Genomic DNA, 13,085 nt, shown 5'->3' on the forward strand with positions numbered 1-13,085 from the left:
TTGAATATAGATTTCTATAAAGGAGAATAACCACCAAGAGGGATGGTATGAGGAAAGTATATTAATTCATTCCTTCACTTCTCTTAGACCTAGGACACTAAGGACAAATACTTTTGTCTACATGGATGATTGAGAATTTGAATGTTCTATAGTTTGAGGATTTTCTATCTTTCCACAGCAGACAAAGCATGCTAGAACTTACTTCCAAAGAACAGCATAGTAGTTTAGCCATCAGTGTAAATCTGATATAGAGATGAATAATATACGGAATTAAAAAAACACAAAAAACTTACCTGTGTATTTGCTAGATGACGTCTCATCTTGAGAAACGTTTCATAAACTTAAGGAGTATCCATCACAGTGTGACTTTTCCAGAGGAACAACCTACCTGCATAATCTCCTGTACAGCCTTGCAGGCCTCTTCTGTGCTCTTGGCAACAATCACCCCTTTTCCAGCTGCAAGACCACTGGCCTTTACAACCAAAGCAGGGAAGTCTGCACTGTGAAGACAGAGCATCTCAATATTCAATAAAAATCCTTACAATTCAAAAGCTTAAAGCACTCTAAAATGCAATGATGTGCTATAGCAAGCACTAAAAAAACAGAAAAAAAATTTACTTATACCAACACCATTTTGATGTACTTCCCACCGGGATTTTTTCCCCTACATATTCCTTTATACTTGTGATCATAGGATACATACAATTTTGTTTTTTTCACTTATCATGAGATCATACAGGCAACATCTTTGGAAGACTAAAGCAGTTGTACAGTCAGGTATGGAAGGATCCTTAAGAACAGAGTAGTGAATTGTATTCTCATTCCAGTAGAAGATGTGACTGTATAAGATCATCATAAGCATGGATACACAAATCATTTCTGGAAGTACACAGAAGAAACTATTCTTGATAAGTAAGGTCTTCTGTTGGATGGGACTGGAGATCTAGAAGGAGACTTACCCAAAGTAAGTAACAAAATTGTTACTTACCCAAGGCATCTGGCTACAAGGAAATAATAATATTCAGTGTCTAAGAAACCCTGTAGGATGAAGAATGAATAAAAAATGAAATTGACCCAACTAAAAGGAAAACATACCAGGTAAAAGGGAGAAGTGGCAATAAAAAAAGGGCAAAGGGCATGTGTCTACCGTCATTAATTGCTTCATAATTTTAATGTAATGGAGAACAAGAATGTTTAGTCTTAAGATTTAGATCTAAGTGGCAGTGGTAGAAGGCCATTATTTATGAAAAAATCAATATCCTTTATGTTGTAAGATGCGACTGTGTTTGTTAATTTGACCATAAAAGGAGTGTATGACTGCTGAACCAAATGTTATCTTTTCCTCTAGAAACTCTTCAGTAATATTATTCTTTTCCCAAGGCCACAAGATTGTACAATGATACATGTACAGAGTCCCATTTTATTTTGATGTTGGAAAAACCTACACAGCATGAGGTTTTCTCCTATGATTATCTTACTGTAAACCTGTGACACAAAAGTGACCTGTATATTTACACATCCTAACAACTGCCCCCAACAGGCAGTCTTCTAGCTACCTCATTATAAAGCTGCAGGCCTCTTCAGGTTTGGTGAAAGCTTTCCACCGTGCAGTTGGGATTCCATGTCGGTCCATAAACTCTTTGGCAAATCTCTTGCTGGACTCTAATTGAGCTGCTTCTGCAGTGGGACCAAAGCATCGCACTCCTGCAGATGTCAGGTTCCCAGCGATTCCTATTGATGGAAATGAGCAGCTTTAGGTGAACCAAGATCTCTGTAGAGCCTTGTCACTCTGAAGAATCAGGATTACACTGACATAAGACAGATGAGTAAAGGCAGAAAAGAAGTTTTTCATGCAGTCTACAGGATATAAACAAAAATCTTACTAACATGTGATTCAAATCCAGCAAAAGTCAAACATATGACAGAGCAGAATATAAACATTTAAAATGTTTTCCACAGTTGCAAATCTGCTCTTTCATTCATGACATTATTGACGCATCAGGGAAAAAAATAGTAGAATCCATAAATTTTAAGAAGGTGATAGTTCTTTTCCCACTGTGATATGATAGTAAAAATCTTCATCTGCAAAAAATGAATTGGCTTAGATGACCTCTAAGCTCCTGTTGGCATTGCATCTACTGTAACAATAAATAGAAACAAACTTTACCAGCAGCCAGAGGTGCCTCTGGTCCAACAACCACGAATTCAATTTTCTCATCTTTGCAGAACTGAGCAAGGGCAGTGTGGTCACTGATGGAGATGGCTATAAATAGAAAAAAAAAAAAAACACAACATCTCACTTGATACAAACATTCCTTAAGTTAATCAATTATGTTGAAAAATAAATACTATACTTTGAAATGCTTATTAATGATTGCTTTTCTTTTATGGGTAGAGATGACAATTTCACCATGAGAAATTCAGAGCATACTGCATTAGGCTAACCAACAAAGCTCAGTCCTTGATTATTACAACCAGTTAGACGAAGATACCAGGAAGCTTCCCAAAAAGGTATTAAATAAAGCACTTTCTTGACTATGGCATTCATGTTACATTGATTGTAAATAGAAAGCCCCACAGGATATACTCAGAAACTGCCTTTTAATGTCATTTAGTTAAGATTTACTGAGAACTACTATGTGCTATATCCTGTGCTAGTCCCTGAGTTAACATGTTAACAGAGTCCCTATGCTTAGGATGCTTATGCAGGAATGTTGGGTAATAAATATGCAAGCAAAAAAAAAAAAAAAAAAAAACCCCAAGTATGAACAAATTAGGCAAATCTGATATCAGGTGAATTGGGAGGCTATTTCTGGTTGAGCAGGAAGGGTCTTTGTGCAGAGATGAGTAAACTAAGAACCGAAATAACAAATGTATTTTTAACGATTTATTTCAGAGAGAAAGAGGGTGCCTGGGCAGCACAGAGGGTAGAGGGAGAGGGGAGGCCAACTCCCTGCAGTGCCTGAAGCAGGGCTTGATCTCATGACCCTAAGATAATAACCTGAGCAGAAACCAACAGCTGGATGCTCAACCAATTGAGCCACCCAGGTGCACCCTGAATGACAATCTTAAGACCTAGCTTACTTCAGCCTACAAGCCAGGAAATTTTTCTCAAGGGAATTCTAAGTAATTAGCAGCAGGATTAGCCACATACTAAGCACGTGTTGGTTCCATAGGCACTGTCCTGCTTCACTCTATTTGGAACACTATTCTTAAGTTGGCTGAAATCTTAAACAACTCTGTGACATTTGTGATGTGTAAGGGATAAGAGCAGAAAGAGTACTCAATCTATAGGAGCTGCCTGAGTAGGATAAGGATGGAGAGCCATGCACTCTGGGTTAGGACCTGCAAACACAAATTGAGCAGAGCCAAGAACCACTGTACAAAACAGAGAATGGCAAAAGATGACACACCTAACCTGTTGTTGCAAGTGGTAGTAGTCTCATGGCAATCTTGGGAGATTTTTGTGGGCAAAACATCAACTTTTTGTGGGTATAACATCAAGTCTATCTAGACAGAATGATTAGTTCTTCAATAAACACATAATACCTTACCCCCAGAGCTAAGATCCCAGGAAAGCAGATATTTTATCTTTTTCTTTATTATTTTTGGTACTATGTATATATTATTTTCTCCCAGTTTGGGGCTTGTTGGGTCTATGTTTTCTCCATAAATATTATGTGCCACAAAGGGTACTAGGCACGGTGGACACAATTCCAAAAGAAAAAAAGAAGAAGAGCTCTTTGGCCTCATGTAGCTTACATTCTAGAGCTTATATTCTAGCATAAGGAAATGAAGATAGATAGACAGTAGAAAAGTAAATACATATGATAGTCCATGATTGAAAAGGAATGAGCAAATTGAATTTAAGATTAAAAAAAAAAAGGAAGAAAAAAAAGAAAACAAATGAAATAGAGTGGGCATCCTTTACTTAGAAACTTTACGAAAGACCTCTTTGAGGAAATAACATATAAACCGAGACCTGAATGATGAGGAGCCAGTCATGCTAGGGGTGGAAACAAACAAATACCAAGTTCAAGGCAGCTCTGTTTGGGAAACTGGCAGGACTGCATGGACAGAGCACAGAGAAAAGAAAACAAGGGATATAAAAGATGAGGCTGGAAAGTCAGGCAGAAACCAGATCGCAAAGGGTTTTGGAAGGAATGTAAAAGAGTTTGAGTTTTTTATTCTAAGAACCATAGGAAGCCACTTAAAGAATTTAATGTAACATAAGAACTGGTCATTTTTTCACTTTTACCAGTGAAAAAGATAACGATTGAAGTCTATTATGGACTCAGAATTGTCAAAACTTACATTTAATATTACTGCTCAACTTTTCATTCCAAAAATACACATCAAAATGCCTTTAACCTTAGGCACTTGTGACTTTTTCAATGGGTGTATTTTTTAAGGTTTAAAGTAATTAAAGAAGTGCACACTCTGAACAAGATACCTAAAATTTACAACATAAGGCAAGTATTCAAGTTACCACATAAATGTTAAGGTTAAGAAAAACATTCAGATCTGAAAAGCTATCAACCTTATAAAGAACAGATATAGTTGACAGTTTATCATTTACAATTATTAACTATTACTCTCCACTTTAAAAGATGATTACCGGTATTTGAAATCTTTTCCAAGCAGGCAGTGCCTGCATTTCCTGGGGCAACCAACACATGTTTGACATGACTAGACTGTGCAAGTTTCCAGGCCAGGGTATGCTCCCTTCCTCCACTGCCGATTACAAGTACTCGGGCTGCCATTGCTGTCTGCAAAACAGGAATTCTAAAGGAAAATAAAAGCTGCAGAAAGAAAACCACAGTTGATATTTTAGAATGCACGTAGTTTACAAATCACAATTTCTAAGTATTTAAATAGAAGTATTCCAAAGATTCATTTGTGAAAAAATCAGGCTTATAATTTCAGATGACTATACTCACAAGAATTAGGGAAGTATGCACATATGTAATCTCTACACTCAAGGTGGGGCCTGAATTCAACACCCCGAGTTGCACGGTCTACCTACTGAGCCAGCCAGGTGCCCCAAGGACAGTGTTTTAAATCTCCTCTGAATAATCACCCTTTTTAGGCTTCACTTTGCCACTTTTATCATCAAACCTCAGTTAAACATGAATCCTAATACTGCAAATTCAGACCTCAAGTTTAAAATATCTTGCTTTTAGAGAGGCCTAGGTGGCTCAGCAGTTGAGCGTCTGCCTTCACGCTCAGGGCGTAATCCTGGAATCCGGACTGAGTCTCGCATCGGGCTCCTCTCAGGGAGCCTACTTCTCCCCCTGCCTCTGTCTCTCATGAATAAATAAATAAAATCTTAAAAAAAACCCTGCTTTTAAACCTTGTGATACTATAAACCATAGACTTCAAAGTTAAAAGCTGAAATACTTAACATTGGGACCTGTAAAGGATCAGATAGGAAGTATTTTCACTTTTGAGGGTCATACAATCTTTATGGTAACAAGTCAACTCTGCTGCTGTGGCACAATAGCAGCCACAGACAATACAGATATGGATGAACATGGTAAAGTCCAAAAAAACCTTACATAAATAGGCAGTGGGTTGTTGGTCATAGTTTGCCTATGTTCTGATTTAAGCAATTGGAAGTTATCAGAAGATTATAAAAAATTAGCATGTGCTTCAATAAAACTTTATTTATGGACATTAATTTGAATATCTTATAATTTTTTACATGTTATAAAAATATTCTTCCTTTTCCCCAATCATTTAACAATGTAAATATTGTTATTTGGTGCGCTATGCAAAAATAGGTGGCAGGACAGATTTGGCACAAGAGCCAGTTTGCTGACTCCTGATTTAAGAAGTCAGTGTAATATGTTAGAAAGTTGGTAGAGAAAAGAAAATCAACTTGAACATGTCTCACTTTGGTTCTGGCATCTGATTCTTAGCAGGATGGATGCAACACCTATCTCAACTCCAGTGAGTAGTGCAACCTTGGCTAAGCTCTAACCATCTCTAATTCAATTTTTTTTACATCTTAAAAGATGGAAGTAGGAGAACTTCCTCTAAGAGGCTACATAAAGGTTAACTAAAATGACTTTTTTTGAAATGGCATTTATAAACAGAATATAATTTCTGACACTCCGCATTTGTAAATGTAAACTTGTTATATTTGTTGCTTCTACATAAATTGAAACAGGAACAGGACAGGAAGAAGTACTAACAGGAAAAAAAAAAAGCCCCCCAAATAAATACTTTGTCACATTAATTTACTGATTTTTTTAAAAACCCCATTTCATTTATTTATTCCTGAGAAAGGCAGAGAGAGAGGCAGAGACACAGGCAGAGGGAGAAGCAGGCTCCTTGTGGGAGCCCGATGCAGGACTCGATCCCAGGACCCCGGGATCACGACCTGAGCCAAAGGCAGATGCTCCGCCAGAGTCACCCAGGTGTCCCTTAATTTACTAATTTCATAAGAAGGCATTTCATCAGGTACAAGACAAAATGAACACAGAAAACTGAATTCAGTAACTTCTTGTGCTAGAATTCTACATTTATATCTAAGCTGATAACACAAAAAAACTTAGGTTTTGAGCATTTACTTTGTGCCAGACGCTATTCTGAATAATTTTCACGGATGGGCTTCGCTTAATCTTAAAAGATCTAGGAGGCAGGGACGCCTGAGTGGCTCAGCGGTTGAGCATCCGCCTTTGGCTCAGGGTGTGAGCCTCGAGTCCCGGGATCAAGTCCCATATCCGGCTCCCTACAAGGAGCCTGCTTCTCCCTCTGCCTCTCATGAATAAACAAATAAAGTCTTAAAAAAAAATCTGTGAGGCAGATAAGGTGGTTACTTTATTTTACAGAGAGGAAACTGAGGCGCAATAAAGTTAAATCACCTGTTCATTGGTTAGAATTTTTTTTTTAAAAGATTTTATTTATTTATTCATGAGAGACACACAGAGGCAGAGACAGAAGCAGAGGGCGAAGCAGGCTCCCTGCAGGGGAGCCAGATGCGCGACGAGATCCCAGGACCACGACCTGGGTCGAAGACAGACGCTCAACCACTGAGCCACCCGGGCGCCCCTCGTAGGTCACAATTCTAAGAGGAAGTAAAGTCTGGATTCTAACGAGTCCAATTTTGCTCCAGATATTAACAATTGAGATTATGATCACTGACAATTGAAGAAAAAAAAAAAAACTTGCTAAACTATGCTCAGGACAAAAGCTATTTTAATGAAAAAGATTTGCCACGTGTATTGAAATAAAGGCATTCTCCTCAAATCTGGAGGAAAAAAATAAGTTTGACTAGGAGAGGCAACCAAAGGTAAACTGTCCTAGTGATTAATTACAGAGGGTCGCAGAAATAGCATGAGCGCTCAGCCTGGGGGGGGGGGGGGTCCACGCCAGGAGCGGTGGTTGGGCAGCCTGGGCTGCGAGGCGCTTGGGTTTGCACGGAGACTGCCCCTTGCTCGCGGGGACACCCCGAGGAACTTGCTCTTCGTGGACTCATCTGAGTGGGCAACCTAAAACAGGCCAAGTAAACCCACTGCAAACGACTTGAAAACCACGTGCAAAAGTGGACTCTAAGTCGGCTACAGACAGGGGGGTGCATTAGAGAAAATATGCAATTTGGGGTTAGGACCTTAAAAAAAAAAAAAAGCGATGCGCCGACATCTCAGGCAGGGAAAGCGCCAAGACCCTGGGGGGGGGGGGTGTGAAAAGCACATGGCCAACCCCCCCCCCAGCCCACGGCATTCAAAAAGACGAGGACTCCCACGGCCAAACCAGTTCTTAGAGTTTTACCCAATTGGTGATATTAAATCCCCGAACCAGAGCGTAAACGTACTTTACTTAGAACCGGACAGGGGCGTCTGCACCGGCACCAGGGGGTCCGGCCGCTCGCGCTCCCTCGCTGGCCCGCGCGCTCCGAGGCCGGGCGCCCGCCGCGCGCCGGAAGTCGGCCCGGCGCGATCCGGCGCGCGCCCCGCCCCGCCCCGCCCCGCGGCGCCCGCGCCACCCCATTGGTCAGCGCGCGGCCCGTGGGGTCCGCAGCGAGGTGATCCAGTGTGACCGACTCCCTTGGGCCCTTGTGCGCCGTCTCCGCTTGCTCCACAGTGAAGCTAACCGGGGCCTTGCGCGTCTACCACTGCAGTTATCGGGCGCCACGTACCGTCTCTGATCCTCCTCCGGAGCCTTCAGGGCTCTGCGGAGGGGCAGCGCCCCAAATGCTAAATCCACGATTAGCTGACTGTGTTGCTAACGAGTCCGAGCTGACCCTCTTGGCATCCTAAAATGCACCCGGCTTTGAATGGCAGGTCGTCCGAGACCTCTGGCCCATGCATTAAAACAAGAGGTTGGGGGTGTGGGGGCGTGGATGACGATGGGATGCCACGGGAGAAAGATGGGGGTAAAAACGTGTTCTTATTCGCACCACGGTGGGGGCGGGCGCTGATTAATGCTTTTTCCGGATGTAGCTCCCTGCCAAAACACAACTCGGCGCCACCCAGGACGGCGGCGGCCCCCCCCGTGTCAAGCCGCGTCGCCCTTCTCACTCTCCTTCCTTATGCTGTGTAATCTTGAGCATTTAGTCAGCCTCTTCGTCCTTCCCGAGCATTGCGGGAGACTGACAACTTTAGCCGACACAGTCGCCTCAGGAGAGACTTCTCCTGTAATGGCGCCTGCGTCAGTCACTAACATGGCGGACATAGTCGTGCGCGGCGCAAACGTCAGCACCTCTACCCCAGCCGCTCAGAAACAGCGGAGGAGAACGGGGCCGTGCTCTCTGATTGGTCCAGCGGCGGAGCGTGCCGCTCTGGACGCTCCCACACAAGCCAATCAGGACGGCGAGAGACGGAATTGGCCGCTGCGCCTCCTTCCGAGGCATGCTGGGAGCCTGGAGGACTAGCGAGGAGGAGTTGAGAGAACGGAGCGGACGCCATGGCGACCAACATCGAGCAGATTTTTAGGTCTTTCGTGGTCAGTAAATTCCGGGAAATTCAACAGGAGCTTTCCAGGTAAACGCTTCCCAGACTCTTGTGCCCCCAAGGGATCGATAGGGCCCCGTGTAGCTTTCCATGGTACCTTTCTTCGGAGACGCCGTCGTTCCTCGCCTCAGGCCCCGCTACAGCCCCGCCTGGGCCCGGGATCCATTTTCCGGGCCCTCCCTCCCCCCCATCCGCTCCCTCCCTTTCCAGCGAGGAACTTGGCCTTTTCTGAGGTAACCCGGGACTCCCTCTTCTAGAACCGAGCTAAGATGCTCTCTTCTTTCCCGTTTGGTCATCTCTTTCCTTTTAGCTACTCGTAGGCCTAGTTGTCCACCGGGGACGGGCCTAGTTCCTTCCCCGGCTCCTCCTCCGCCGCCGCGTTTCCCCTCCCCCTCTCCGCCTCCGCGGATTTCGCCGGCCGGTGCCTGTGACCGGAAAGGGTCTCTAACGGCCGTTTCTTGAGTAATCTTAAATCCGCTTTATTATTGCACGCTTCAGACCATTTGGGGGGTCGGGATCCTTTAATTAGATTATTTGGGCCCTGGTGTCCTGTGGCTTCCACCGGGCAGCGTTCTAATAATGGATTAGAAATTGAACGGAAAGCAGCTCAAATTAATGTTAGCTACTTTGACGAAATGTTCGAGGTGACAATGGAAGGGGATTTCTGAATTACTAGTAATTTCTCAATTTGGCAAGTGGGTAGTAGACATTGTATTTAGGCCTCCCCCCCCCTTTTTTTTTTTTTGCTACTCCTGCCCCAATTGACATATAAGACCAATACGCTACTTTTGCCGTTGCTCTTAGATTTTTACGTAGTTTCGCCTTAGTTCCATAAAATTTGAACGGGAATAGATTTCCAAAGGAATAAGCTCTATACGGAGAAAGGAAAATGGTGTTGGTCATGTTGTTTCGAGGTTGTCTTTTAAATTTTTGTTTTATGTAAAAATATTTGGTCCAGGTTCAAGTGTTTTTGCTAGTAATAATTCAAAAGTTCAGAGTAAGAGCAATACGTGAACTTAAAAACGCAATTGTAAATTAAGCGCTGAAATTAACATAGGGTTATTGGGGCAATGGTATATAATATCACTAAAATTACTAATTTTGCAGGGTATATTAAGTAGGAAATATATCCGCTCGCTCATTTCATTGCTGTTAAAATTTTGTTAGTGATTTTAGGTGATGAGAAAAGACCGGAGGTATAGGAATATAATTTTCCTGAAACTTTTAATAGTTTTAAGCAATGATTGTGTTTGCTTATTGTAATGTTTCGCTTTTATGTTTTATAAAAACTAGTTTTTGTATTTGAAAAACAGTGTTTTATTGTAAGACTTTTAGAAAAAAATAAATGAAAAAATTGAAAAACAACCACATAATGATGTTCTTTATGTTCTTTCATTTTTTTTTTCGCTTGTGTGTACTGATGCACATACATATTTTGTGAAGTGTGATCTTGTTTTGTATGTTTTTTTTCACCTAATGTGAACAAGTTTGTCTTTTTCACATTTTCAGTGTCTTTTTGGACCATTTTTATGGTTTCATAGAATAATATTGTAGGAATGTATTGTTGGATATTCAGATGGCTTGAAATTTTCATCCCTTTTCAATAACTGAGATAAATTCTGATAGCTTTAAGATGATTTGTTTTCTTACACACTTTTTAAAGTTGTACTTCTCCAAGTTTTAATCCGTGCCCTAATAATGTGATTGTGTATGTAAGTGGTTAGGAAAAGTGTAAAAGGGCTTCAGAAACAAAGTCTAAAAAAGAATATTAGACTTATATTTGGGGAATATTCAGCATCTCAAATAATATGTAATACATTATTGTAAAAACAAAATTTGGCTTATTTGTCATTTCAGTGAGTTATAGTTACTGTATTTTCCTATGTTTTTACATATCAGTTTGGGTAAGGAGGCTGACGTTTAAATAGTTAAGATAGCTAGTATATATAGATGGTGGTTAAGAGTATGAGCTCTGGTTTTGAATACCAGCTTCACCTCATAATAGCTCCATGAATTTTAGTCAAGTTTCTTTTCTGTGTGCCTTTTCTCTCATTTGTAAAATCAGAGTAATTGTGCTAATTATAGAGTTATCATTAAATGAGTTAAATACCCATGATTCTAGTTAATAGTAAATGTCAATTTTTATGTGACTTGTGTTTGAAAAACAAGTGTTCCCAAATAACAATTAACTACTTAATTTTTTTCTTTTTTGAACATTCATACTTTTATCAGGTAGTGGAGTGTAATCTGTTTTGTTAGCTAATTTTAATTAAATTGAATGTTCAAATTATTTTTTAAAACAATTTTATTAACTTAGAAAAATTGTGTAAGTAACTAGGTAAATGACATGCCTTTCGTGTTAAGGTTTTCCTGACCCTGGGAATTGAAAACACATTAAACCATCTATATTGATTTACTGTTAACCATAAATAAAACATTGTTTTCTATGAGTTTTTTTTGAAAACCAGGAAATACTAGGATTCTTGATCAATGGGTAAAATTTATATAAATGTATTTTTCTTTTTAAACTTTATGGTATTTCAGTAACTTTGATCAGGGGCTACAATTTATCTTTTTTACTCAATGTGTCTGTGGTATAACTGTTCCTTGATACTGTTGATGGTGATTGTGATCCATGCACAGGTGTGGTTTTATTGTGATTGTAGCCTCTGTCATGTTAGAATGGTATATTGTACCATGTATGTTAGGTGATATATTTTTCTTTGGATTTGTGATTGTGATCTTAATAATTTTTCTTCCTTGAGATAGATGATGCAAGTAACCCAAATCTAAATCAGTGTAGACTTCTGGAAATATTTTATTATTTTTTAAAAAGCTTAGAAAGCTGTTTCAAAGATTTTTTTTTTCTAAAATTCCATGGTTCTGAAAATTAAGTAATTGTGTAAAAATGAAACTGTACTAACTTCTAGTAGATAGGGTGAAAGAAGCACTGTTGGTGGGGAGTATCACCTGAAAGAAAATACAAAAATGGTGAAATGCGTGAACGGTGTAAGATTGTTTCAATCGCGTTAGAAATACTAATTCAGTGTATGGTGTGGTAAAAGTATTAATGAATTTTGGTAACTTTTCTTGTCAAGTGGAAGGAGTGAAGGCCAGCTCAATGGTGAAACAAATACACCTAATGAAGGAAACCAGGCAGGTGATGCAGCTGCCTCTGCCAGGAGCCTCCCAAATGAAGAAATAGTTCAGAAGATAGAGGAAGTACTTTCTGGGGTCTTAGATACAGAACTACGATATAAGCCAGGTAAGTTGGAGATAATTAGCTTTCTCAAAAACTTAAAAATTCTTAAGTAGTTGACAATATTATTTCTTTATGTTGTTTAAAAATGTTCACTTGGAAAAAAAATGTTCACTTGGTCTAAAACTGTAGTAAGTTTGAATTTATTTACTGAAAACTATTCAAAGTCTCTGAAAATACAGTTATATTTAAACATGAGCATTGATACTTGGTTGCTTTGTTGGTGGAATATAACTTTATTTGATTTAGTTTTGTAGTGCTTCTTTACCAGGATTTTGAATGCAGGTTTTCATGGAAAAATTGTTTAAATGTCCATTTTGGAAAGTATAAGAGCCTGAATCAAATTTGTAATGATTTTAAAACCCTAGGAGGTTTTATCCTAAAGCCCAAGTTTAGAGATTGCCTTGTTTTTGCATCTACCTTCTTACAAGTGCAATGAGTAGAGAGGAATCCTTGCTTTGATAATGTATTTTGGGAATTAATTAAATAATTGATGCTTAGAAACGAAAGCTTTATGATCAACCACAGAAATAACTAGCTTTGTTCAGTTTTGGAAATGAGGGGGTGGTATGGGTTTTTATTTTTTATTTTCATTATTTTTGATATAGCATATGGTAAAAAACAACCACCACCACCCAGCTTTGACTCCTGCTATCCTTAGATTTCATGGCTGTAGCAGTTTTTTCTTGAAGTATAACTTAGCTAATTGGTATTAGATATGTAAATAACAAGTAGTATAAAGTAGTTTTTCTTTGAAATGGATCTTGTCTTGTATTCATTTTTTCCATAGTCTTAGTGGCCTGGATTTCTGATCAGCTTTTCTTTTTCTTTTCTTTTTTTTTTTTAAAGATTTTATTATTTATTCATGA

The 13,085-nt window shown here is 39.8% G+C and overlaps 2 protein-coding genes across 7 annotated transcripts in view; one reads left to right on the forward strand and one right to left on the reverse strand.

Moving 5' to 3' along the window:
• The window catches only part of GART (phosphoribosylglycinamide formyltransferase, phosphoribosylglycinamide synthetase, phosphoribosylaminoimidazole synthetase), a 31,664-nt gene extending 23,382 nt beyond the window's left edge, over positions 1-8,282 (reverse strand). Inside the window, exons 1-5 of one of the 2 annotated variants that reach the window (XM_035709473.2) lie at positions 8,144-8,282; positions 4,619-4,802; positions 2,168-2,263; positions 1,557-1,731; positions 389-500 (exon numbers count right to left, since the gene is read on the reverse strand). In XM_035709473.2, coding sequence (XP_035565366.1) covers positions 389-500; positions 1,557-1,731; positions 2,168-2,263; positions 4,619-4,763 — 528 coding nt within the window. In that variant the 5' untranslated portion in view covers positions 4,764-4,802; positions 8,144-8,282. Of the gene's footprint in view, positions 1-388; positions 501-1,556; positions 1,732-2,167; positions 2,264-4,618; positions 4,803-7,819; positions 7,964-8,143 lie in introns of those variants that run through there. The other variant, XM_025449850.3, reaches the window with a different exon arrangement.
• Positions 8,283-8,687: 405 nt separating this feature from the next.
• SON (SON DNA and RNA binding protein) overlaps positions 8,688-13,085 on the forward strand; it is a 33,033-nt gene continuing 28,635 nt past the window's right edge. For all 5 annotated transcript variants that reach the window (XM_025449846.3, XM_025449844.3, XM_049104641.1 and 2 more), the window contains exons 1-2: positions 8,688-8,987; positions 12,056-12,222. In XM_025449846.3, the coding sequence (XP_025305631.1) occupies positions 8,911-8,987; positions 12,056-12,222 (244 nt within the window). In that variant the 5' untranslated portion in view covers positions 8,688-8,910. The remainder of the gene's footprint in view (positions 8,988-12,055; positions 12,223-13,085) is intronic.

This window comes from Canis lupus, chromosome 31 (assembly GCF_003254725.2).
Source record: "Canis lupus dingo isolate Sandy chromosome 31, ASM325472v2, whole genome shotgun sequence".
Classification (NCBI taxonomy): domain Eukaryota; kingdom Metazoa; phylum Chordata; class Mammalia; order Carnivora; family Canidae; genus Canis; species Canis lupus.